This window comes from Portunus trituberculatus, chromosome 12 (assembly GCF_017591435.1).
Source record: "Portunus trituberculatus isolate SZX2019 chromosome 12, ASM1759143v1, whole genome shotgun sequence".
Lineage (NCBI taxonomy): Eukaryota > Metazoa > Arthropoda > Malacostraca > Decapoda > Portunidae > Portunus > Portunus trituberculatus.
Window position 1 is genome coordinate 570539 of NC_059266.1, and position 22743 is coordinate 593281.

Below are 22743 nucleotides of genomic sequence, written 5' to 3' on the forward strand. Positions count from 1 at the left end.
AATTGCGCCAAGTTGATGAGAGAGAGAGAGAGAGAGAGAGAGAGAGAGAGAGAGAGAGAGAACGCTACCTCTTCCTCTGGCAAACTGTGGTGCCGCTACTGGACTCGTGTTGTTTACCATTTTGTTCTTTCCAATGTTTATTTTCAAAGGACACAGATGATTAGGCGCATCTCTCTCTCTCTCTCTCTCTCTCTCTCTCTCTCTCTCTCTCTCTCTCTGCAATTATAGATAGACCCTTCAAAACCCCAAATTCTTTCCATCAAAACGTCTTGAACTATCGTTGGAGTCTTCAAACATCCTCACAACCCAAATAACTTACACTGAAGTCTGTTAAAAGATTCAGAATCCTTATTAACCTTGAAAGCACTCTTGAAAACCCCTTTACTTTTCACTACAGTCTGTTAAACGTACCGTAAACTTACTTGACCACCACTTCCTTGAAAATCTAACCTGCTTTTGAGCCTGATAAGAATGCAGAATCTTTATCAATCACTAGTCTTGAAAACGCTCTTGAAAACCTCAATATCTTATACTAGAACCTGTTAAAAGGGGCTTGAATCCTTATGAAACGAGCCCTAGAAGATTGACAGCGTCCGTGAAAGCCCCTAATAACTTCCACTAGCTCCTTCGTTGAAAGTTGAACATGGAGTCAGAAGATTGAGAAGCGAAGAATGACAGGCAGAAGAGAGGCAACGTTACACTGACACCCTTACTCAGAAACGCTTTGCTCTCTTACCACCACGACTGTTTTCAAAGGCCGCGGAGATGACTAGCCTTCGCAAAACTGTCTCTCTCTTGTAAATAACGTAGAAATCCTGTTAATCTGTCACTAGAACGTACTCTAAAAAAAAATAATAATAAAACGTGAAACTTTATCTAAATGCTTGTATATAGAAACGCTTTACTCTCTCTCACCACGACTGTTTTCAAAGGCAACAGAGATAAATAACCTCAAAGCTATCTCTTGTGAATAACGTAAAAAACCTGTTAATCTGTCACTAGAACGTACCCAAAAGATCCGTATAACTTTATCTAGATACCCATACAGAGAAACGCTTTGCCCTCTCACTCACCATCACTGTTTTCAAAGGGTTCGCAAGACTGTCTCTTAAGAATAACGTAGAAATCCTGTTAATCTCTCACAAGAACAAGAGCGCCCTATTAAAAACCCGGGTAACTTTATCTAGAGGCTTTTGAGTATGGAGGTGAGGCGTGGAAGGGTTTCAGAATATAGTACTTTTACTCGTGAGATATCCGCTATTGGGAATGAGGTGGAGCAGGCTAAATGTGACGGGTGGTTGAGGAATAGAGGAAAGCGTGGCAAGGTGGTATGCATGTTCACGGAGGAAGAATGGGGGAGAAAGTATAGGGATGAAAAAAGAGAGAGAGAATGGGGGAGAAAACCTTAGTGGGGAGAGTGAAAGTGGGCAGAAGGCAGTAAAAGATCAGAGAATGGGGTAAAAAGCAAGTGAAAAGGTGAATGGGTAAATAAAACGCTGGTGAAAAGGTGACGCTGTGGAGAAAGCTAGTGAAAGAAGCTGGTGTGGAAAAAAAAAAAAAAAAAAAAACACGACATTGCGAACCGAAGACAACCAAGGTGAAAAAGCGAGAAATTGCAAAAGAAAAAAAAAGAAAAGAAAAACAAGAAAGACTAAATGAGAAATTGACAGCAATGGAGATGAAACAAAAATAATGGTGAAATTGAGAACTGGACGAACCCGATGGTTAAAAAAAAAAGTGGGAAATTAGAGAAAATAAAAACAAAAGACAATAAGAAATGGACAGACTTGGTAACTTAATATTGTAGATTCAGTAGGGGATTATAAAAGAGAAGATTGGATGAATTCATGGATAGAGATAAATAAGGATAGGGATTGTATAAGATGAACGTGATTATAAGGGTTTTATATAAGGAGTTTTTATTCATAAGGGATACGGAGCTAAAAAATAAGTAAGTAAATAAGCTCGTTCGTAATGCTTCGGAAAAAAAAAAGAGCTAGAAGAAACGAAAGAATAAAAAGAAACCTATTTATTCATCTACGTATTAGTTTGTTTTTATTTATCTCTTTTATTTATTATTTAATTCCCAGCACCAATCTAAACTTAAGCCCTTCCATACCATGACGCGTTTCCTTATTCATTCTGCTGACTATTTAGTGATTTTATACAGCTTCAGAAACTCATGTGGGGGATTAGAATAGTGAAGACTGTGGCCATTAATCTTCTGACTTCCATAGATCCTTCTTAATGTCAATAAAATAGTCTAATCGTACACAAATCTGAAGGTATAATGTGCCTCAGTACTGAAGGGGTTAAAGGAATCATATAAGACAAAAAAAAAAAAACCTCTATAAAAGTCCATAACAAAACTTCATAAACTAATATAATACAAAAAAATGAATAAATAAAAAACGCTAATAATGAACTAAGACCACCACCACCACCATCACCACCACACTTGTCACAATCTCACCCACGTTATGAGGCGGGGCGTTAACCCTCACCCCACCACCACCACCACCACCCTCGCCCTTAGTGGCCCCTGGAGGGTAACACAAGCCGGGGGTGGGCGGAGAGGGAAAGAGAAAGTGAATAGGGGAGGGAGAGAGGGAGAGGGGAAGGAGGCATGGGAAATGAAAGGGCAAAGGGGAAAAGGGACGCTGAAAGAGAGAGAGAGAGAGAGAGAGAGAGAGAGATGGGGAGGGATGGAGGAAGGCGGAGACAGGAAAAACGAGAGGTATAGGCAGAAAGATTTGAAAGGTTGATTTGTGTCGAGGTGAAATTGATTGAATTACGCGGTTGTCGAGTGACTTTCCACTGTGTTAGGTATTGAAGCAAGTTAACTCTCTCTCTCTCTCTCTCTCTCTCTCTCTCTCTCTTGGTAGTAATAATAAATAGTAGTAATAGTTCTTGTTGTTTGTTGTGCATATTAGTTTTATTACTCTTCCACACACACACACACACACACACACCGTAACGTTCACCCATCTCTTTAAAACACCACTCTGATGATTTTTGTACACCCATGTAAGGCGATGGACGTGTTAGTATTCCTGGGGACACTCCTTGAGACTTGTACGGAGGTGGCAGTGGTGGGAGAGCTGGGTGGTGGGATGGAGAGGGCATGAGAAGGTACGGAGGTGGTGAGGACGATAGGGAGGAGAGAAGAGTGGGAAGCTGTGTTATGACTTATGATTCTACATTCCCGTATTTCTGTATTCACAAACGCTAACCAGGATTCCAGTACTCTCAATCTTCCATACCTTTCTCGGGTAAACTCTGGAACTCCTTGCCTGTGTCTGTATTTCCAACTTCCTATGACTTGACTTCATTTAAGAGAGGTTTCAAGACATTTGTCCCTGTCTTTTGGCTAACCCGACTTTTTTTTTTTTATTACTTGTTGTTGCTCTTGGCCAGCTTTCCCCTTCTTACATGTACAAAAAAAAAAAAATGGTCTCTCTCCACGACTGTTTTCGAAGGCCACAAACAGTGTTACACGTGTTTAATACTATAAAAAATCTTGCTAATCTTGAAAATTTTACGTAGTTACCCTCTGCATCATGATGAATTGAGATAAAAGTGTTACACGTGTTTGATACTGTTATAAATCTTGCTGATCTTGAAAATTTTATCATTTACTTCCTCTGCATCATGGTAAAAGGAGGAAAAAGAGTTACTCGTGTTTGATACTGTAAAAAATTTTGCTATCTTGTTGGTTTCTCTGTATCATGGTAAAAAGAGATAAAAGAGAAAATTCTAGTCACTTCCTCTGCATCATGGTAAAAAGAGATAAGGAAGAGAAAATAATGGTGGTAGGGAGGGTATACGACGTACTCAGCAGTGATAGAGATAGGAAGACCAACACCCACGCGCGGAAGCAGAAGAATGGTACGGTTTCATAACGCTAATCCATTCTGTCCACGACTCGACGACAGGCGATGGAGTGTGTACAAGTCATCATAGGTTATTCCCTGGCACGTCAAGGTAACAGTTTACTCATTAGCTGCACAGGAACACAGGCGCAGCGCAGCAGTCACACCACACTCGCTACACTCACTCACCGCCTTGCTCTGAAAACGCCGGCGCCGCACCTGCACTACATCCAAAAATCTCTAGCTCAAGTTACACAAGTTTTCAATTGTGTTTTTATGGTTCTAGTGATGCATTGACAAGATTTATTTATTGTTAACAGGAGAAGCACTCGTGAGAACATTGCTAATCATCTCTGTGGCCTTTGGAAAGAGTGGTGGTGAGGTGTAAGCAAGGTGGAAGGGAGACACTGTTGCGAGAGGGAAGAATGGCGATGGTGGCTGGCAAGGGTAACTAACTGTGATGCTCCGGCCACCTTTGTTTGATTTTCCCAGCTCTCCCTCTGTGTGTGTGTGTGTGTGTGTGTGTGTGTGTGTGTGTGTGTTGCATTCTACAGACTCAGAGCAACACACGTCATATCTAGCAGTTTATTTATCCATTATTATCTCAAACACATAATCCCTCCTTACTGATATTACATTCTTGTCAAATATATTCTCTCTCTCTCTCTCTCTCTCTCTCTCTCTCTCTCTCTCTCTCCTAATGGCGTGTCACTGTTTTGCAGGGTGGTGTGTGGTGGCGGCGGCGCTGGTGGTGATGTGTGGGCCGCTGGTGGGGGCACAGGAGGGCACGTTAGTCGTCTCCAGTCCCACCTTGGAGGAGTCTACGGTGCTGGAGACTCACCTTGAGGTCACGGGAACACAGGTGAGCACTGCTTGTTGTTGTTATTGTTGTTATTGTTAGTAGTAGTAGTAGTAGTAGTAGTAGTAGTAGTAAATGTACTAGTAGTAACGGAAATAGAAATAGCCATAGTTTTAGTAGAATAGAATTATTATTATTATTATTATTTTTTTATTATTATTATTATTAGTAGTAGTAGTAGTAGTAGTAATAGTAGTAGTAGAATATAGGAAGTAGTAGTAGTAGTAGTAGCAAAAGTTGTAATTGTAAAAGGGAAATAGAAAAAGTAATAGTAGTTGTAGTAGAATAGAAGTAGTAGTAGTAAAGTAGTACCTGTAGTAGTAGTAGTAGTAGTAACACGTACCTTTAATCATTCCAATCTCTTAAATAACACCAACAATATTAATTAATTCTCAAATACTCTATCATTATCACCACCACTACAACTGCTACAACTTACTTATTGATATTCTGCCTCAGCCTTCCCACCAGTTAGGAACCATACCAGCGTGCTAATGATTTATTTATGTACTTAGGCAATCATTTAGAGGCACTTCATTAAGGCACCAGCTTCACCTTTTAGTAATCCTGTCTGCTCCTCCTCCTCCTCTTGTGTTTTATCTTCTACAAAAGCTTTTTATCTATTTTCATGTTCTTATTTTCTTTCTTAATTTTCATCCATCATTATCTCTATTTGTTTTCTTTTCTTCATTTGTAAGCATTTCTCTTTTTTCTAATTTTTCTTCTCAAGTGTGTGTGTGTGTGTGTGTGTGTGTGTGTGTGTGTGTGTGTGTGTGTGTACACGTACTCGTGCATACCTATGTACTGTGGTGTGTGTGTCTGTGTGTCTGTAAGGCTTCCGTGTCACCCAAGAAGTATGCTAAGTACTAAGCCTTAACCTGCTATGCACCAGCCCACTCCTCTCCTCTCCTCTCCTCTCCTCATCTCCTTACCTCACCATTATCTCCTCTCCCTCCCCTCTCACTGACATGCTCATCCATCCTTCAACTTAATGGTTCTTGTGAGTCTGTACCTGTTTCTCTGATCTCTCTCTCTTTCTCTCTCATATGTATATTCACTGTCTAATTGTTTATATGTTCTACTGTCTGTCTTATGTGTTCACTTGTTCATCTCTTCATCTGTCATTCTGCTGGCTTTTCTTGTCCATTTACTTGTTCAAATTTCTGTTCTTCACCTGTCTGTATATTTTCTACAATCCATCACTGTTGTGTAATTCACTTTGGTCGCCTGCTAGTCACCCAGCCAGTCTTTCCCATTACAGAGCGAGCTCAGAGCTCATAGTGTGTGTGTGTGTGTGTGTGTGTGTGTGTGTGTGTGTGTGTGTGTGTGTTCTGTTGATGTGTCTTTCTGTTGTGTTGACTAATCTCTAACTAAATAAACAAAATGAATAAATATCAGAGAGTCACACTGTATTTATTTTTCAGTTGGTGGATGGTGGGGAGGGGGACGTGGGTTTGGCGGGTGAGGACAGCTGGGGTGACCTGACCCCTGGTGGTGGATCACGCGAGGGTCACTTCTCTGGCGGCGAGGCGAGGGTGGTGCTGCCTGTCACCCTCAGTCTGCGTGGCTACACCTCCCTCAGCTTCAGGACCTGCAGCCATGGCAATCTGCTGGAACAGGTGAGGCACTGCTGGCTCCCCTCACTCACCTGTCTACTTTCACCTAACCCTCACCTATCTTAATTTAACCCAACCTAACTTGCTAAATGTAGTTTCACTTAGTATAAGATAAGGTATAAAAAAATTCAACCAATACAGCTTAGATTCACAATCTTAATTTTGGTAGAGAGACCATTTGCTGCAAATACTTATTTGGAAGAAAGTTCAATTGAACCATGTACTGTTGATGTGCAGTGTTGTCTTAGGAAATAATTATAAATGTGTAGTGTTTCATTAGCTTTGCATACATATGGCTGTGTCATGGAAAGCAGTTGTGGTGCGTGCAGCACCACACAGCAAGGCAGCAAGGCAGTAGTGTGCTCTGCCTTGTGGTCACACCACGTGCACATCCTCAATATAACAACGTGCATATGGTGTGGCCACAAGGCCGTCACACACCACCAGGTGCCTTGCAAGACCATCCAGTGACCGGCCACAACCTTTCCAGTTGTTCCTCACCAGGCCCTGCTCCTCTCCCCAAACCATTTCATCCTTTCCTCTCAAAGTCTCTGTGATATTCCTACTCTTGTTCTCCTGCCCATCACCTCTCTGTGTCATTTTCCTTATACAGCACCTTCTTTAATAGTCCCACTCTTGTTCTCTTGATCATGACCTCTAGATTTTGACCTTCTTCATTGTTGTGTTTATATAGTCAAACATCACATGAAGGGAAAACAATAAAGAGTAAAAAGAAAGTAATTAGTATAAACAACAATATGGATGATTGGAGAGAGAGAGGGAGACAGAGAGAGAAAGAGAGAGAGAAACTAAACGCACCCAAGACCAACTAACATACAGGTGTTTTTCCCCAGACGGGCTCAGGCGGGGACAGTCTGGTGCTGCAGCTGAGTGAGGAGGGGTCGCTGGTGCTGACCCTGACACAGCATGGCCAGCCTCACGTCACCACCCTCGCCAGGCGCCTCAACAACAACGCCTGGCACAGAGTCTACCTCAAGTAATTACTCGCACTATTTAGAATTACAGTTATTTAGTATTGAGATTAATAAAGATTAGGATTTCTTAAGATTACAATTACTTAGGATTATAAGTATTTAGAATTAGGATTACTTAGGATCCAGATTATGAGGTTTACTTAAGAGTGTGTGTGTGTGTGTGTGTGTGTGTGTGTGTGTGTGTGTGTGTGTGTGTGTGTGTGTGTGTGTGTGTGTGTGTGTGTATTTACCTAGTTGTAGTTTTACAGGGCCTGGGCTTTATGCTCGTGTGGTCCCGTCTCCATATCTACACTTATCCAATTTTTCTTTAAAATTATGCACACTCTTAGTTTTAAAGAAAAATTGGGTAAGTGTAGATATGGAGATATGTGTGTGTGTGTGTGTGAGGGTGAGAGATGTTGTGAGGCTAGTACATAAAATCAAACTAGGTGACAATGAATAAAGTCAAACAGTGGTATATCATAGAGAGGATTTGAGTATGATTGGTGTTGTGGTGGTGCAGGTTTGAGCTGGGGGTGCTGAAGCTTGGTGTGGACCAGGCGACGGTGGTAGTGGCAAACACGACGGACGCCAGCGCCTTCCTGTTTGATCTGGAGCTGTGGTCGGAATCCCCTCAACTCACCATTGGCAGGAACTTCACAGGGTGTCTCCTGCAGGGTGCTGGTACAGAGTTTGGCAGCTCCTTCGCTCTCCACACAGGCGTCGTGTGGGACTCCTGCCCACTCCCAGACGACAGAGATTGTAGTGAGTCTCCTTGTCCTTGCCCTCCCAGAACCTGCTCTCTCCCATGTAGTGCTCAGTGGGTTCTGGTATGCTCTAGGTGCTGTCTCTTCTCTGTGTGTAGTGAGCTCTTTTGTTCTCTTAGTTCTCTGATCTCTATTGACTTTTGTTCAATTCTTGCCCTGCATTCCTATTTATGGATTATTCTCTGCTTCTTAATGGATGTAGTAATAACGTTAATATTATTAGTAGATTGCTGGTAGTAGTAATAGTAGTGGTAGTAGTAGTAATAATAGTAATAGTAGTAGTAATATCTTGTGTAAAGTTCTGAATTAATAACTGTTATATTCCACATTTGATTGCTTTTTTGGTATTTTCTGAATTTGTTTATGGATGTTGATGACTCTTTATCAATATCTTGTTACTTTTTCAGTTTGATTTATTTGCTTTGGTGTTTGTAATTCTGAGATTTTACACTGTACATATGTCACCGTGATTCTATTGGATAAGCTTATTCAATATTAGTTTCATTTGATGTATAATGTTCATATTGATGATTGTGTTAAAGTAATACATGTTTTTCTTTGCATTTTTATTAGAATCTGTAAATGATTTTGTCTGAAAAAAATAATCAGAAGGCTTTTGGTGTGAGTAGTTCAGAAGAGAAGTTCAAGTGTCTATGTGTCTTTGTGAGGGACACACACACATGTGCCTTCACCCGCCCTCTTGTGCTGCCTGCTGGTGGTAGCGGTGGTGTGGGTGTGTGTTTGTGTGTTGGCTTCCTTGCACTTGCTTAGTGGTGGTGGTGGTGGTGGTGGTGGTGGTGGTGGTCCCTGCATACTGTGGCCATGACTGATACAATTTTTTGGTCTTGGCTGCCTGCTCTCCTCTCCTCTTGCCCTGCCCTCACTCAAGGTGGAGGTAGGCATGAAGACTCACTGTACTAATCCTAATTTAACATATAGCCATAGTATGTAGTGGGTGGCAGGACTGTCAGAACTGCACACACCAGGGAAAGATACATGGCAACACTTCACATGACAACGGAACAATGTGTAGTGGTTTCTCAAATTCACCAGTAACGTAATGACTCATGTTAGCAAAATTAAATGGCTTGCAAGATCATTAGATGCACTAAATGTATTGGGAAATGTGACAGTTTGGTATTGCAAATGGGACTTAGTGAGATTGATTCAGTTGTGTCAGTTTGGTGTTTATAAATCTGAGGTGTTTTATCAGATGCAAGAGTTTCCATGTCACTCAAATGCTAAGTAGAAGCTAGGAAGGAATCTATTCATTTATATAGAAGCTGATTAAGTTTATGTAGGTTTATATAACAGACTTGCTCTCCATGTGTGTGTCTGATAGCTCTGCCACCCACTTAGAGACTAATGTGCATAGATATTACTGATACCTATACTAATACTAACACATGTATGAAGAGTGTTGCCTCTGCTGCACATTCCTTGAAAGGTTATACTTATACTCACAAATATTAATTAATAATAGTACTCCACTTGATTTGTAAGCATGTGTTATTCACCTCAGCTTTGTCACTTTATTTCCACATTATACAGATTTGTCTAATACGCTTCCTCCTCCCTGTAGAATTATGAATGCAAGACTTTTTCGTAGCATTTTCAACTTTTACACATGTTTATATCTGTCTCTCTATGAATTTATGTATCTGTCTGTCTATATCTGTCTATCTATCAGTCTACCTTTCTATTAATGTAACTGTCCATCTATCTCTACATCTACCATCTGTCTGTTTATCTACACTTGTACCTGTTGTGTAAAGAGTGGAAGATAAAATCATATGTTCATTACCTTTTTTTTTCCAGGTAAGGCAGAGTGTGTGAGCTTACATCACGATCACAGATAACATTCAGGTCACTTTCTTCAACACAGCACATATGAGACTTTACCTCCACAGCCACACAGTATCCTCAGAACATAAGCCTTATACCATGATTAATTAGACTGACATTGCCTTTCTTTTGTCATGCAGCCATCTCATACTTTCCTGTCTTTAGTTCAATTCCTGTTGATTCTTGAGTCTGATTTTTTGTTCTGTGCTCTATTGTTTTATTCTACACTATTAGATCATTACTTGGTGGGATGTTTAATTTCCTCACACACTAACATGACACTGAAAGGTCTGGCTCACTGGTGCACAAGCTCAGAGTGTGGAAGTGTAGATTGTAAGACCACCCTTTACTATTCAGGAGATAGAAACAACTCTTAATCAGATTTTTCAAGTTTCAATATAGTAAGAAAGAGAGTGATAGAGAAAGAAACAAAGAGCATATTTGATCTTCTACAGTGATATAAATACACATACTTTCATTGCTCATATATTGAAACTTGGCTGAGGACATTGAAAGTTGTTTATCTTGAATTATGTATGATTGTACCTGCTTGAAACTTATGTATTAGACTGGGGTGTTTGCATGAAGCTATAGTGTGTGTGTGTGTGTGTGTGTGTGACAGAGAGTAACCCCAATTTGTGTGCCTTCAGGTGGGTACCAAGAGGATCCCTGCTTCTCCCAGCCCTGTGGCCAGCGTGGGGAGTGCATTGCCACCCAGGACAGCTATGTGTGCCACTGCTACACACGCTACGATGGACTGCACTGCGAAAACGACACTGGTAATGCTGCCCTGCTTACTGCTTGCTGTGTACTGCTTGAAAAAGGAGGATCTTATTTTAATAGTTCCTACCTGTGATTGTTAGTGAGATGCACCACAACACCTCAACACCTCACTGACTCACTCTTTCTGCAGGACCGCTGTGTGCCCGGCCAGAGTTCCAGTGTGAGAATGGAGGGTTGTGTCAGCCAGACCGCCTTGACAACTCCACCACCTGTGCTTGTCCCATTGGCTACATTGGCGCCACCTGTCAGACACGCATCACCGAAAACTACTGTGAGGAGACCAGCAATCCCTGCCTGGTATGTATGTGTCTATGTATGTATGAATGTATAGGAACCCTTACTGCAGGAAACCAAATGCTGTCCATACCACACTATTAAAACACGATAAGTATCCAAAAACAAAAAAAATCAGCAAATAAGAAATATAAAACCTTGCCACTCTATGCCACAGAACAACACCACCTGCACCATCTTGGCCTCCACTGACATATAAAATCAGTAAATAATAAGAATAAACAGAATCACCAGAAAGCTTCACCAATAACCTTACTCTCTGCTGCAGAACAAAACTACATGCACCATCTTACCCTTCACTGCCACAAAAAACTCAGTAAATAATAATAGAAAAAATAAAAATATGCTAGATAAGAGGAAGATTTCAAGACATTTGTTCCTTAATTTTGGCTAATTCCCTAATACTCTTTAAGGGAACCAGCACTTCAAGTAGGTCCTTTTTGTTGCCCTTGGTTGGTTTCCCCCCTGCATCGAAAAAAAAAAAAAAATAAGATAAATAAATTAATAAATAAAGCTTCACCAATAACTACCTCTATGCCGCAGAACAACGCCACTTGCACCATCACAGCCTTCACTGACACGTACGAGTGCATGTGCCAGCCTGGGTTCAGCGGTGAGCACTGCGAGGTGAACAACGACGACTGTGCTGTGGTGCCGTGCCGTCATGGGGGGCAGTGCCAGGATGGTGCCAACTCCTTCACCTGTAACTGTGATGGCACTGGGTGAGTTGTGTGCACCTTGAATGGCACTGAAGGGTGAATAGCTGTGTGTCTTATAAGCTGTACTGTTTTCCATAGGAGGAGCGAGAAGGAGAAAGAAGAGTAGGAGGAGGAGGAGGAGGAATGATGAAGGAAGAGGAGGAATGATAAAGGAAAAGGAGGAATGATGAAGGAAGAGAAGGAGGAATAATAAAGGAAGAGTAGGTGGATTGATAAAGGAAGAGGAGGAAGAAGGAGGAATAATGAAGGAATAGGAAGAGGAACAATAAAGGAGAGGATGAGGAATATTGATAATTTCCAGAGTGACTTGTCCATCTCTATATGGCTTATGTTGCTAAATGCTTTCCTCTCTCATCAGTATTGTTCTCAAAAACCATACATTCAAGAGTGATTTTCCCATTAACAGTGTTTGATGCTTATTAACCTCTTCAGTACTAAGATATATTTTTACCTTGATTTTTTTGGGTATAACTAATTTACAGCAGGAAGGATTTATGGAGGTCAAAAGGTTAATAGCCAGAGTATTTACTTCTAATCTCCACATATGTTTCTGAAGCTGTATAAACTCACCAAATAGTAACCAGAACGAATATGAAAATACATCACAGTACTGAAGAGGTTAAGCTATCATTAGGATCATAAAAACACCCCTGAAAACTACTATAACTTACTGATATATAGTTTTCTTTCCTTTTTCAATAATAAATTTCTGAGTTTTTGGATTCTGTCAGTAATTCATATATAAAAGGTTCACATTAGTCACTTATTTAATGTTTGTATGTGTGTATGTATGTTTAACAGCATCCAGGTATTAATGCAAGCTGTTCATGTGTTTGTGGCAGGTATGAGGGAGACGTGTGCCAGGTGAACATTGATGAGTGCCAGCCTGTGTCTCCATGCCTCAATGGTGCCACCTGCTATGACCTGTATGGTGGCTATGAGTGTGCCTGCATGCCTGGCTATGGCGGCAAGCACTGTGATGTGGTGAGTGTCTGAGTGTGATTTTATGTGTGTGTAAATATTTCTACCAGTACTAATGTTAACAGATGACTATAAGTGATAAAGATGTGAAGAATTGATAGTGTACTGTGGTGAGTGTGTGTCCGTGTGTGTGTGTGTGTGTGTGTGTGTGTATGTGTGTAATTCTATCACTGCTAATGTTAACAAAGAATGACTATAGAAGAAGAAGCAAAGAATTAATAGTTTGCAGAGATGAGTGTGTGTATGTGTGTTCTGGCAGACATTTCCACCAGTGCTGTAGATGTTAACAGATGACTATAGACAAAGAAGTGAAGAATTAATGGTGAACTGATTGAGATATATTTTTGCAGGAGGTGCTGGAGTGCTCCTCAGACCCTTGCCAGAATGGAGGGACCTGCTCAGACCTCAAGAATGCCTACCGCTGTGCCTGTCTGCTTGGCTTTGAGGGGGACAACTGCGAACGCAACATTAACGACTGCTACAATGTCACCTGTCCGGAAAACTCGTTCTGTGAGGATGGAGTCAATGAATATGTGTGTCGCTGCAGCCCAGGATTCTCAGGTGAAGTGCCTCCCAGTGTCTATATGAATGTGTGATGTTATGCTTGGTGTGTTAAAGAGTGTGTTAGAGTGATTTTATTTAGCTGGTGTGAATGTAGCTTCTCTGTCTCCCAGGGTGTGATGTAGCTTTCCTAATAGATTTTATTTTTTTTTTTTCTTGTAAAGAGTGGAATCATATGGCTGTTTTATTAGACTTTATGATGATGTGTATAATTTGCTTCTCAATGATGATTTGTGTCACTGAGGTTCATAACAATAGTTTCATTCCTGCAGGTTCAGCCCCCAATTGTGTTCAGATTGATGAGTGTGCCTCCTCCCCATGCCTCAATGGAGCGACCTGTTATGACGACAGCAACGCCTACACTTGTATCTGTGGTGCAGGATTCTCAGGTATGCTAATTCGTCAGCCACCCTGCTTCATTATAAACCTTTCCCTGCCCCCTTTTTCTTCTAGCTTAAGATATATCCCTTCTTTTCTTTCTTTACTTCTGCCTCCTCCTGCTCCTATTCTTCTTCCTCCTATTCTTCTTCCTCTTGTTACTCTCTAAGTGGGTTTATTTAAGCAATGTGTCTTTTGTTATCTCTATCACTAATTCTCTGGGCTTCCTACATATGAGCTTTTTGACAACCAATGTTCCTCAGTCATAGTAAAATGACATGTAGCTTTGTCCCTCACTGATGCTTGGTGGTGCTATAAGGAGGAACTGTTGAATATTGATGACTGGAATGACTTCTTACCTCACTGATGTTTGGTGGTGTTATAAGGAGGAACTGTTGAATAATGATAACTTGCATAACTTCTTACCTCACTGATGCTTGGTGGTGCTATAAGGAGTAACTGAGTAGTGAACACTGATGACTTCTCACCTCACTGATGCATGTTACTGTTTCAGGGAGGAACTGTGAGGTGAACATTGATGACTGTGCCGGGGACCCATGTCAGAATGGGGGCACCTGCCATGATGAGGTGCAGGCCTTCACCTGTGAGTGTCCTGCTGGCTTTGAAGGCGTGAACTGTGAGGTGAACCTGGACGAGTGTGCCCTCAATGTCTGTGTGCATGCCACCAGTTGTGAGGACTTGGTGAGTGGTGGAGAGGAGAATGGTATAAGTATTTTAAGGTTGCTCTTCTAGTGTGGTTCAATTAATTGTGTTTTTTTAGGTTGTGATTGTGATATTTATGTTTTTTATCTTTGATGTTTTGTTTATCTTATTAACTGATCTTATTTATGTTTTCATTTATTTATTTATTGCATACAGTGTCATGATATTATAGTGCCAGAATTTAATGAACCAGTCATTTAAGTATTCTCATGAATCCTCACACCAACACCTGCTGGGATGTGTTGATATGATTGGGGAATAATAATGTTTACATCATAAGAACATGAAAACAATAAGGCATGTGTGCCATTCCTTCTTAAAACAAAGCTACCTATTTCCACATATCCCCATCCATAAATATGTTGAATTCAAAGCTCCCTATGATCATATAATTGTAATGAAGTGATACTGTCAAGATATGCTCTTCATTTTATTTCTTGCTTGCCTGCTGCTGATGTGGTGTGGTGTGTGCAGCATCTATACTCGGTGAGTGGTGGTGCAGCCTGTACTGTGCCAGTGTTTGTGTAGTGTTGCTTGTGTCCTGTCACGAGTGTGTAGCACCAGGGTAGTCGAGGCCATGCAGACACTCAGGCCTTGGTGATCAGGATTTTATTGGTAACACATTAGATTTGCATTGCTGGACTTGTATTGTCATGTCAGTCTTGCTGCCTTGAGTGTCTTGTGAAAGATTTCAGTCTTCTGTAAGGCCACTTTATTCTGCCTTCTCATAAATTCCTGTGTTCCTGTGGTGCCCCAGAGTGGGACAGGACAACTGCAATGTTATGCATGTATTTAAAGTAGGTAGATGCAAATTTCTCATGGTAATCTCTTCTCTAGTAATTGCAGGTTCAGTTTGTCAATCCATTCTATTTAGAGTGTGTGTGTGTGTGTGTGTGTGTGTGTGTGTGTGTGTGTGTGTGTGTGTGTGTAGTAATGTCTCCCCTGCCTTGGTCATTCAGGTTGGGGACTACATTTGTCTCTGTGAGGATGGCTGGACTGGCAAGAATTGTGATGTGGAGGTGGACGAGTGTGACTCCTCCCCATGCCTCAATGGAGCTTCGTGCAAGGACAGAGTGAACGGCTTCGACTGCACCTGTCTCCCGGGATTCACAGGTGCGCTTGTGTACACTCACTGCTGGCTTGACATGACTGGGCAGTGCCGGAGAGATGCTGGAGGCCTTATTCATATTTTTTTAGGTCTCGGGAAAGATAATGAAATGTGATGAAATAACATGGTGGAGTTGAATAGTTAAGAGGATATTGTGGAGTATATATGTAGATTTTTGTCACCTAGGGATGAATACTGACTATGATCAGAATAGAATAACAATGTGAGAGAATGAATAATGTGTTGCTTCCTGCCTTGTTTGTATGTATTTTTAGTCACCTCACCATGAATAAATATAAATACTGACTTCTCAATCAGAATAGAATAACAGAATGAGGGAATGAATAACGTGTTGCTTCTCTGTCTTATGTGTGCAGGGGAGACGTGCGAGACGAACATTGACGAGTGCGCCTCATCGCCGTGCCTTAATGGGGGTGTGTGTCAGGATGGCGTCAATGAGTACAAGTGTGAGTGTGGCCCGGCATTCATGGGCACCAACTGTGAGGAGCAGTACGATGCCTGTGCCTCCATGCCCTGCAACAACTCAGGGTCCTGCATCACCACGCGTGGTGAACAGACCTTCTACTGCGAGTGTATCCCAGGTGAGGCCGAGGTGTTATGTGCTTTGATATTAGTCACAAATATTAACCCTGCCAATAATTCTTGCCAGGGTTTGAGGGCTTATACTGTAGCAACATCAACAGATCCTCAGTATTTACCATACCAATACTTTCTGCCAGGGTTCGAGGGCTTGTACTGCAGCAACAACATCAACGACTGCTCTGACATGACCTGCTCTGATGGCAAGGTGTGCTACGACCTGGTGAACAGCTACGAGTGCCGGTGTCCCGAGGGATTCACCGGCGAGAACTGCTCCGTTAACATTGATGAGTGTGAGAGCAGCCCATGTCTGAATGGAGGGGAGTGTTACGATGGCAGGGCTAACTACACCTGCATCTGCCCATCAGGTTATACAGGTGAGGCTGCTGGATGACTGAGATGCATGACTGATTGAACTGTTTCTCTTGTCTAGATCTTTATTTTCTTGTTTTGTGTTTTGCTGATGTTTTGTTAACCTCTTCAGTACTGGGGGATATTTTTACCTTGAAATTTGTGCATGATTAGACCAATTTATTCATATTAGGAAGGGTGTATGGAGGTGAGAAGATCAATGGCCACTGTCTTCACTCTTCTAATCCCCCACATGAATTTCTGAAGGTGTATAAAATCACCAAGTGGTAAGCAGAATGAATATGGAAACGCATCATGGTATTAAAAGGGGTTAATCTAGAGATGGGGACAGATGGCTAAATAAAATACAAACTTGGATAGAGTCTCGTACTTCAAGAGTTTTTTTTTTCTTTTCCATATTTATTCACCTTGCTATTTACTTTACTATTGAAAATGAATGTATTGTTGAGAAGGCATTGCTTTATTATCATCCTTTATTTATCTCTAATTATCTATCTGCCCCTTTTTGATGCCTTTTCAAAGAAGTGCCTGTGAGAAAGACTTACAGTTTGCATTGTATATTATTTTACATTCTGAAGAGGTGGTGGCGGTGGTGGTGGTGGTGATGGTGGTGAGCTGTGGATCTGCTCACCCTCACCCATTTCCCTGTGCTACCAGTGGTGATGGACACAGTGCCTCAGCTGACCTGCTCCCTCCCTCCACAGGCCACAACTGTGAGGAGGACGTGGATGAGTGTGTGTTGGAGCAGCCCTGCATCAACGGCATCTGTGAGAACACCAACGGCTCCTACCAGTGCTACTGCCGGCCTGGCTTCTCCGGTGACCACTGTAACCTGGAGTTTGACGAGTGCCTTTCCCACCCCTGCCGCAACAATGGTACTTGCCTCAACCGCATCAACGGCTATGAGTGCGTCTGTCAGCCTGGCTTCACCGGGACGGACTGTGATGTTGACATTGACGAGTGTGAGAGTGGGCCGTGCCAGAACAATGCCACTTGCCATGACCACATTGCAAACTTCACCTGTGAGTGTCTGCCTGGGTTCACTGACCAGCTTTGCTCCACCAATATTGACGAGTGTGAGGTATGCTGCCCGCCCTTCCCTGTTGCTTGTCTCCTTGTCACTTGCCTCTCTCTCGTGGAGCTGTCACGGTGCACACACGATCAGATTTGATGCGTTGATAATTTTGTGGGTTTTAAATTTTACTGTTGATTACTTTTGGGGATTTTTTGTTTTGAGCTGTGCATCTGATTCATCTTGTATTAAAGTTGATTTTTGCTTTCTGCTTTTATTGCTTGGAAAATCAGATAAATTATTCCCAACATTTATTTTTCTAAAGTAAGTTTCCAAGCAATTTTAAAGCTTAACTAATTTTCTGTTATGTAAGATATAGATTTCATGTTTTTTTCATTTACAATCACTATATAAAAAAAACACTCCACTTGAGAGAAATATCTGTTTTATTTACATGTGTTTATCATTGAGAGAATCACGATAAGTGTGTATTCTTGATGTTGTAATGGTAGTGTTTGTTTTGTGTTTGTTTCTTTCTGGTGTGTCCTCAAACAGCTTCCTTGACAAGCATGAGGAATGGTCAAAATTTGTCAAGTTATGTTTGCAAATTACTATCTGAACTATTTGTAAATTTTGTTATGTCTGCATTTATATTCCAGTGTAATTTGTCATTGTTGTAATGTTTTTTATTCATTAGTATTAACGTTTCCGTAAGTTTTCAATCTCTTAATCCAGATTTAATCAATTAATAATGTAAGCTTTACTTTTCAACTTATTATGCTGTTTTTGTTTAACTCTAATGATGTTTTGCTTATTTTATTCCACTCTGATCTTTATATCCCATCATTTCTACCATATTTCTTTTCTACTTATACTGTCCCTCTGTCTGATTATTCATTTCATCCACTTTCTTCTCTGTATGCCCAACAATTTCACTATCCCTGCCCTGTATCATCTTTTAAGTCGTTCTCTTTCATATTTTTTTTTTTTTTTGCTTTCTAATCACATTCACAATCTTAATCCTTACCACATTCACTATCTTTATTCTCTTCCATTGTTTCATGTATTTTTTGTCTTCTGATCACTTTCACTAACCTTACTGTCACACTATATCACCTAGTCTTGCCCTTCACCACAGTCACTCTCCTCTCTGTTTCTGTTCCTTAGCCTCCCACACTTCACACTCCCACTGCCTCACCCTCCTCCCTGAGTCCCAGTATAACCACTCACCCCTTGTCCACTAAAGTAACACTGTGTATGTCCGCCCATTGCATTCTAGTCGGACCCTTGTATGAATGAAGGAGTGTGCACGGATGGCATCAACGAATTCACGTGTAACTGTAGCGACACCGGCTTCAAGGGTCCTCAGTGTGAGATAAACATAGATGACTGTGAGTCATCCCCTTGCCAGCACGGATCCACCTGCTCAGACCTCATTAAGGACTATGAGTGTCTCTGCCATCCGGGCTATGAAGGTTTGTGAGGCATCAGGCCAAGCTGCTGGGGTCTTTGCTCCTGTATTTTTATCAGGCCAAGCTGCAAGGATGTTTTTGGTACTGTATTTGCCAGACTAAGCTTCAGGGATGTTTCTGGTACCATATTTCTGACAGATCAAGTTTCAGGCATGTTTTTGGTACTGTATTTTTGTTAAGAAGCCTTTCTGGTGTTGTATTTGTGTTGGTGTTTTAGCTCCAGAGATTGGCTGGGCTGTGGTGGGCTGTAAGCTGGTTTAGTAGGTGATGTTTCCTCTGTGTGACATTTGTCTCCTGCTTCTAAAGAATAGTTTGGTATTTTTTAACCAAGGAAGATGTTAGATTGGTGGTGTACTTGTCTGTATACAAATCTTTAGAGTTTTTGTAGTAAAGTGATTAAGAATTACAGCTGACTTTATGAGAGCTTGAGGTATTGTTGAGATCTTTCAATGCTTAAATCACTTACGGAAAGCTGCATTCATTCTTTCAGATTAGGGAATGTAATGTATCTTATAAACCATCTCAGTACCATAACTTTGTCCCTTACTTATATTTATTGCTCATTAGCTTCTAGTGCATCTCAGTTCTGTAAAAATAAGACAAAAATAGATTAGATAAAAGTAAATCAAGAACACATCAACATAACATTCTAGATTCCATGTTTTCCTCCCTCCTCACCACTCACCACTGTCACTTCCTTCAGGCAAGAACTGTGAGGAGGACATCCCTGAGTGTGACCTGTCCCCGTGCCTCAATGGAGCCACCTGTTTGGAGCGCAGCAACCTCACTCTCTATGAGCTTGGCATCTTTACCAACTTCACATATGAGGAGGCGGGCGGCTTTGTGTGCGAGTGTGTGGCTGGATTTACTGGTGAGTAGTGAGGCTGTGTACTTGTGATGGTGTGTGTGTGTGTGTGTGTGTGTGTGTGTGTGTGTGTGTGTGTGTGTGTGTGTGTGTGTGTGTGTGTGTGTGTGTGTGTGTGTGTGTGTGTATTTACCTAGTTGTAGTTTTACAGGGCCTGGGCTTTATGCTCGTGTGGCCCCGTCTCCATATCTACACTTATCCAATCTTACTTTAAAAGTATGCACACTCGTTGCAGACACTACTTCTTCATTCAAACTGTTCCATGTCTCAATACATCTTTATGGAAACTATACTTTTTAATATCTCTTACACATCTTCCCTTCCTCAGCTTCTTACTATGCGATCTTGTGCTTTGACTAGCATATTCTTCTCTCAGGATCAGATACTTATTGTCCACTTGGTCCATTCCATTTATCAATTTATAAACTTGTATGAGATCCCCTCTCTCCCTTCTGCTCCAATGTTGGAAGATCCAAAGCCTTTAGTCTCTCCTCATATGTCATCCCTTCAAGTTCTGGGACCATTCTTGTAGCCATTTTTTGTAGTCTCTCCAGCTTCTTTATGTGTTTCTTTTTGTGAGGGGTCCACACTACTCCTGCATATTCCAATCTGGGTCTTATTATAGTACTTATAGTACAGTGTGTGTATGTATGTGTTGGTACTTTTTATTCAGTCATAACAGTTGTGAATGCCTTAACCTCTTCAATACTGGGACATATTTTTACCATGAGATTTATTTACATTATGAAGGGTCTATGAAGATCAGAAGATTAATGGCTAGAGTCTTCACTATTTTGATCCTCCTCATGAGTTTCTGAAGCTGTAAAAAATCACCAAATAGTAAGCAGACTGAATATGGAAAGGCATCATGGTACTGAAGGGGTTAAATACAAGTTCACCCAACATTCATCTCAATTAAAAGTAAAGATGAGGCCTTGGAATACAAGTCTGAATCTCAACAAGTGTTCATAAGTGACTCTAGTGCTTGATACATTTCAATACAAAAGAACAACACAAGTCACCTTTCCATTGCAGGGGAGATGTGTGAGGTGAACATTGACGAGTGCCAGAGTGACCCGTGCCAGAAGGGTGAGTGTGTGGACGGCATCAATGCGTACCTGTGTGAGTGCTGGCCGGGCTACGAGGGCGTCAACTGTGAGACGGAGATCAACGAGTGTGAACTGTACACCCCCTGTGTCGTCGGCACCTGCATTGACCGGGTGAGGCTCCGGAACATGAAGTGTTGTTGTGTTATTCCATTTTTGTCTTTCTTGCTTTTATTAAGAAGTAATTGGTGTTAAGTGGACCACATTGAGTTTGTCTCATGTTTGTATTTTTTGTTATTCCCTTTTTTATTCAGCCAAGGAAATATCAGTGCTAAAAATAAAGACTAGATTTGGAAGTTAAATCACATAATTTAGTGCCTAACTGGTCTTTTGTGGTCTGCATTTTTTTTTTTTTTTTTTTTTTTTTCAATCTGACAAAACCAAAATACACAGAGACAACTTATTCTAAAGACCAATATGTAACAAGGTGTCCCTGGCCAGATTGCTGACTATGAGTGTGTGTGTGAGGAAGACTATGGTGGCAAGAACTGTTCGGTGGAGCTGATTGGCTGTCGTAACGTGGAGTGTCTCAATGGTGGAGTATGCAAACCGCTCCTCTTCTACGAGATCGAGCACAGCTTTGAGTGTCAGTGTCCCTATGGCTTCACCGGGATGTACTGTGAGGACCCCACCACACTCTCCCTCAGCGGCAACTCCTATGTGGTCGTCAACTCTGAGCAGGTGGAAGGTGAGCGGTTATGGACCTTGCTTCTGTCTTTGTGTCTGCTCACCTCACATGCCCTGGCTGCATCTTTCTGTGTTTATTTGTCCATTGTGATTCTTACAGTCTTTGTTTTACTGTACCTTACATTTCCTGATAGTTTCCTTTTCTTTACCTTGAGTCTGTCTTGAATCAGTCTTTGTTTCATTACACCTTACATTTCCTGACAGTGTTTCTTCAATGCATTTTGCTGAATCTAGTTTTAAATGCTTCAGTCTTTATAATCTACATTTCCTGACAGTTTCGTTCTTCTCTGTGTTTTATTGAGTGTGCTTGTCAGTGCTTCCCAATGCAGTACTAACCCATGACTACCACACAGCCGGCTACGACCTTGCCTTCCGCTTCCGCACCACTCTGCCCAGCGGGATCCTTGCTGTGGGTCAGGGCGAGACTTACTACAAGCTGGAGCTGCTCGACGGACAACTCAATGTCCACTCGTCGCTGCTCAACAAGTGAGTGAACGCTGAGGATTGTCATGATTACTTATTGATATTTTTTTGGGGAAGATTAGAAACATATGTTAAATTTCATATGATATGAAGTTTTTATATGTTTTACCTGTTTGTTTATACCTGTTTGTATTTTTGAAGGATTTATTTTTGATGATGCTCTCCTATTTTTTATACCAAATTATTATTATCTGATGATGATAATTTCTTTCTGTGTTTCTATGCTGTATTAACCTTTCCTGTTGATGATAGTTATTTGCCTTATTTCTATGCATATTTACCCTGTCACCAGCCGTTCACTCATAACATTACCTGTGTGCATCTTAATCTCAGGTGGGAAGGAATCTTCGTCGGGTCAGACCTGAACGACGGGGAGTGGCAGACGGTGCACATGACGGTGAATGACAGCCATGTGTTCCTCGCTGCCAACAATGAGACCACACTTCACCCCATCAACCCCGTCCAGACAATCAACAGCTCCGACACTTCCTTCTCCTCCACCATCCTGGGTGAGGCAGTTTGTTGCTCAGGGATCCTGCTTGTGTTGTCTCATTGCTTTCTTGTAGTTCTGTTCTGCATCTTGAAAGCAGAGATGTCAGAACCAAGGAATAGTACTTTTAACGCAAGCATGTATTTATTGGTGGTTTGGTCTGTTGTTCAGATTAT

At 41.5% G+C, this 22743-nt stretch overlaps 1 protein-coding gene across 1 annotated transcript in view; it reads left to right on the top strand.

The window, feature by feature from the left end:
- Nucleotides 1-22743, top strand: part of LOC123502607 (protein crumbs-like) — a 71645-nt gene that overhangs the window by 34464 nt on the left and 14438 nt on the right. The window contains exons 2-23 of the mRNA XM_045251771.1: nt 4595-4734; nt 6156-6350; nt 7202-7344; nt 7845-8086; nt 8978-8983; nt 10584-10712; nt 10847-11013; nt 11554-11732; nt 12572-12713; nt 13061-13271; nt 13544-13660; nt 14164-14351; nt 15332-15485; nt 15858-16082; nt 16221-16457; nt 17157-17533; nt 18744-18939; nt 19640-19807; nt 20837-21021; nt 21349-21595; nt 21948-22080; nt 22411-22586. Of these exons, the coding sequence (XP_045107706.1) occupies nt 4595-4734; nt 6156-6350; nt 7202-7344; nt 7845-8086; nt 8978-8983; nt 10584-10712; nt 10847-11013; nt 11554-11732; nt 12572-12713; nt 13061-13271; nt 13544-13660; nt 14164-14351; nt 15332-15485; nt 15858-16082; nt 16221-16457; nt 17157-17533; nt 18744-18939; nt 19640-19807; nt 20837-21021; nt 21349-21595; nt 21948-22080; nt 22411-22586 (3957 nt within the window). The remainder of the gene's footprint in view (nt 1-4594; nt 4735-6155; nt 6351-7201; nt 7345-7844; nt 8087-8977; nt 8984-10583; nt 10713-10846; nt 11014-11553; nt 11733-12571; nt 12714-13060; nt 13272-13543; nt 13661-14163; nt 14352-15331; nt 15486-15857; nt 16083-16220; nt 16458-17156; nt 17534-18743; nt 18940-19639; nt 19808-20836; nt 21022-21348; nt 21596-21947; nt 22081-22410; nt 22587-22743) is intronic.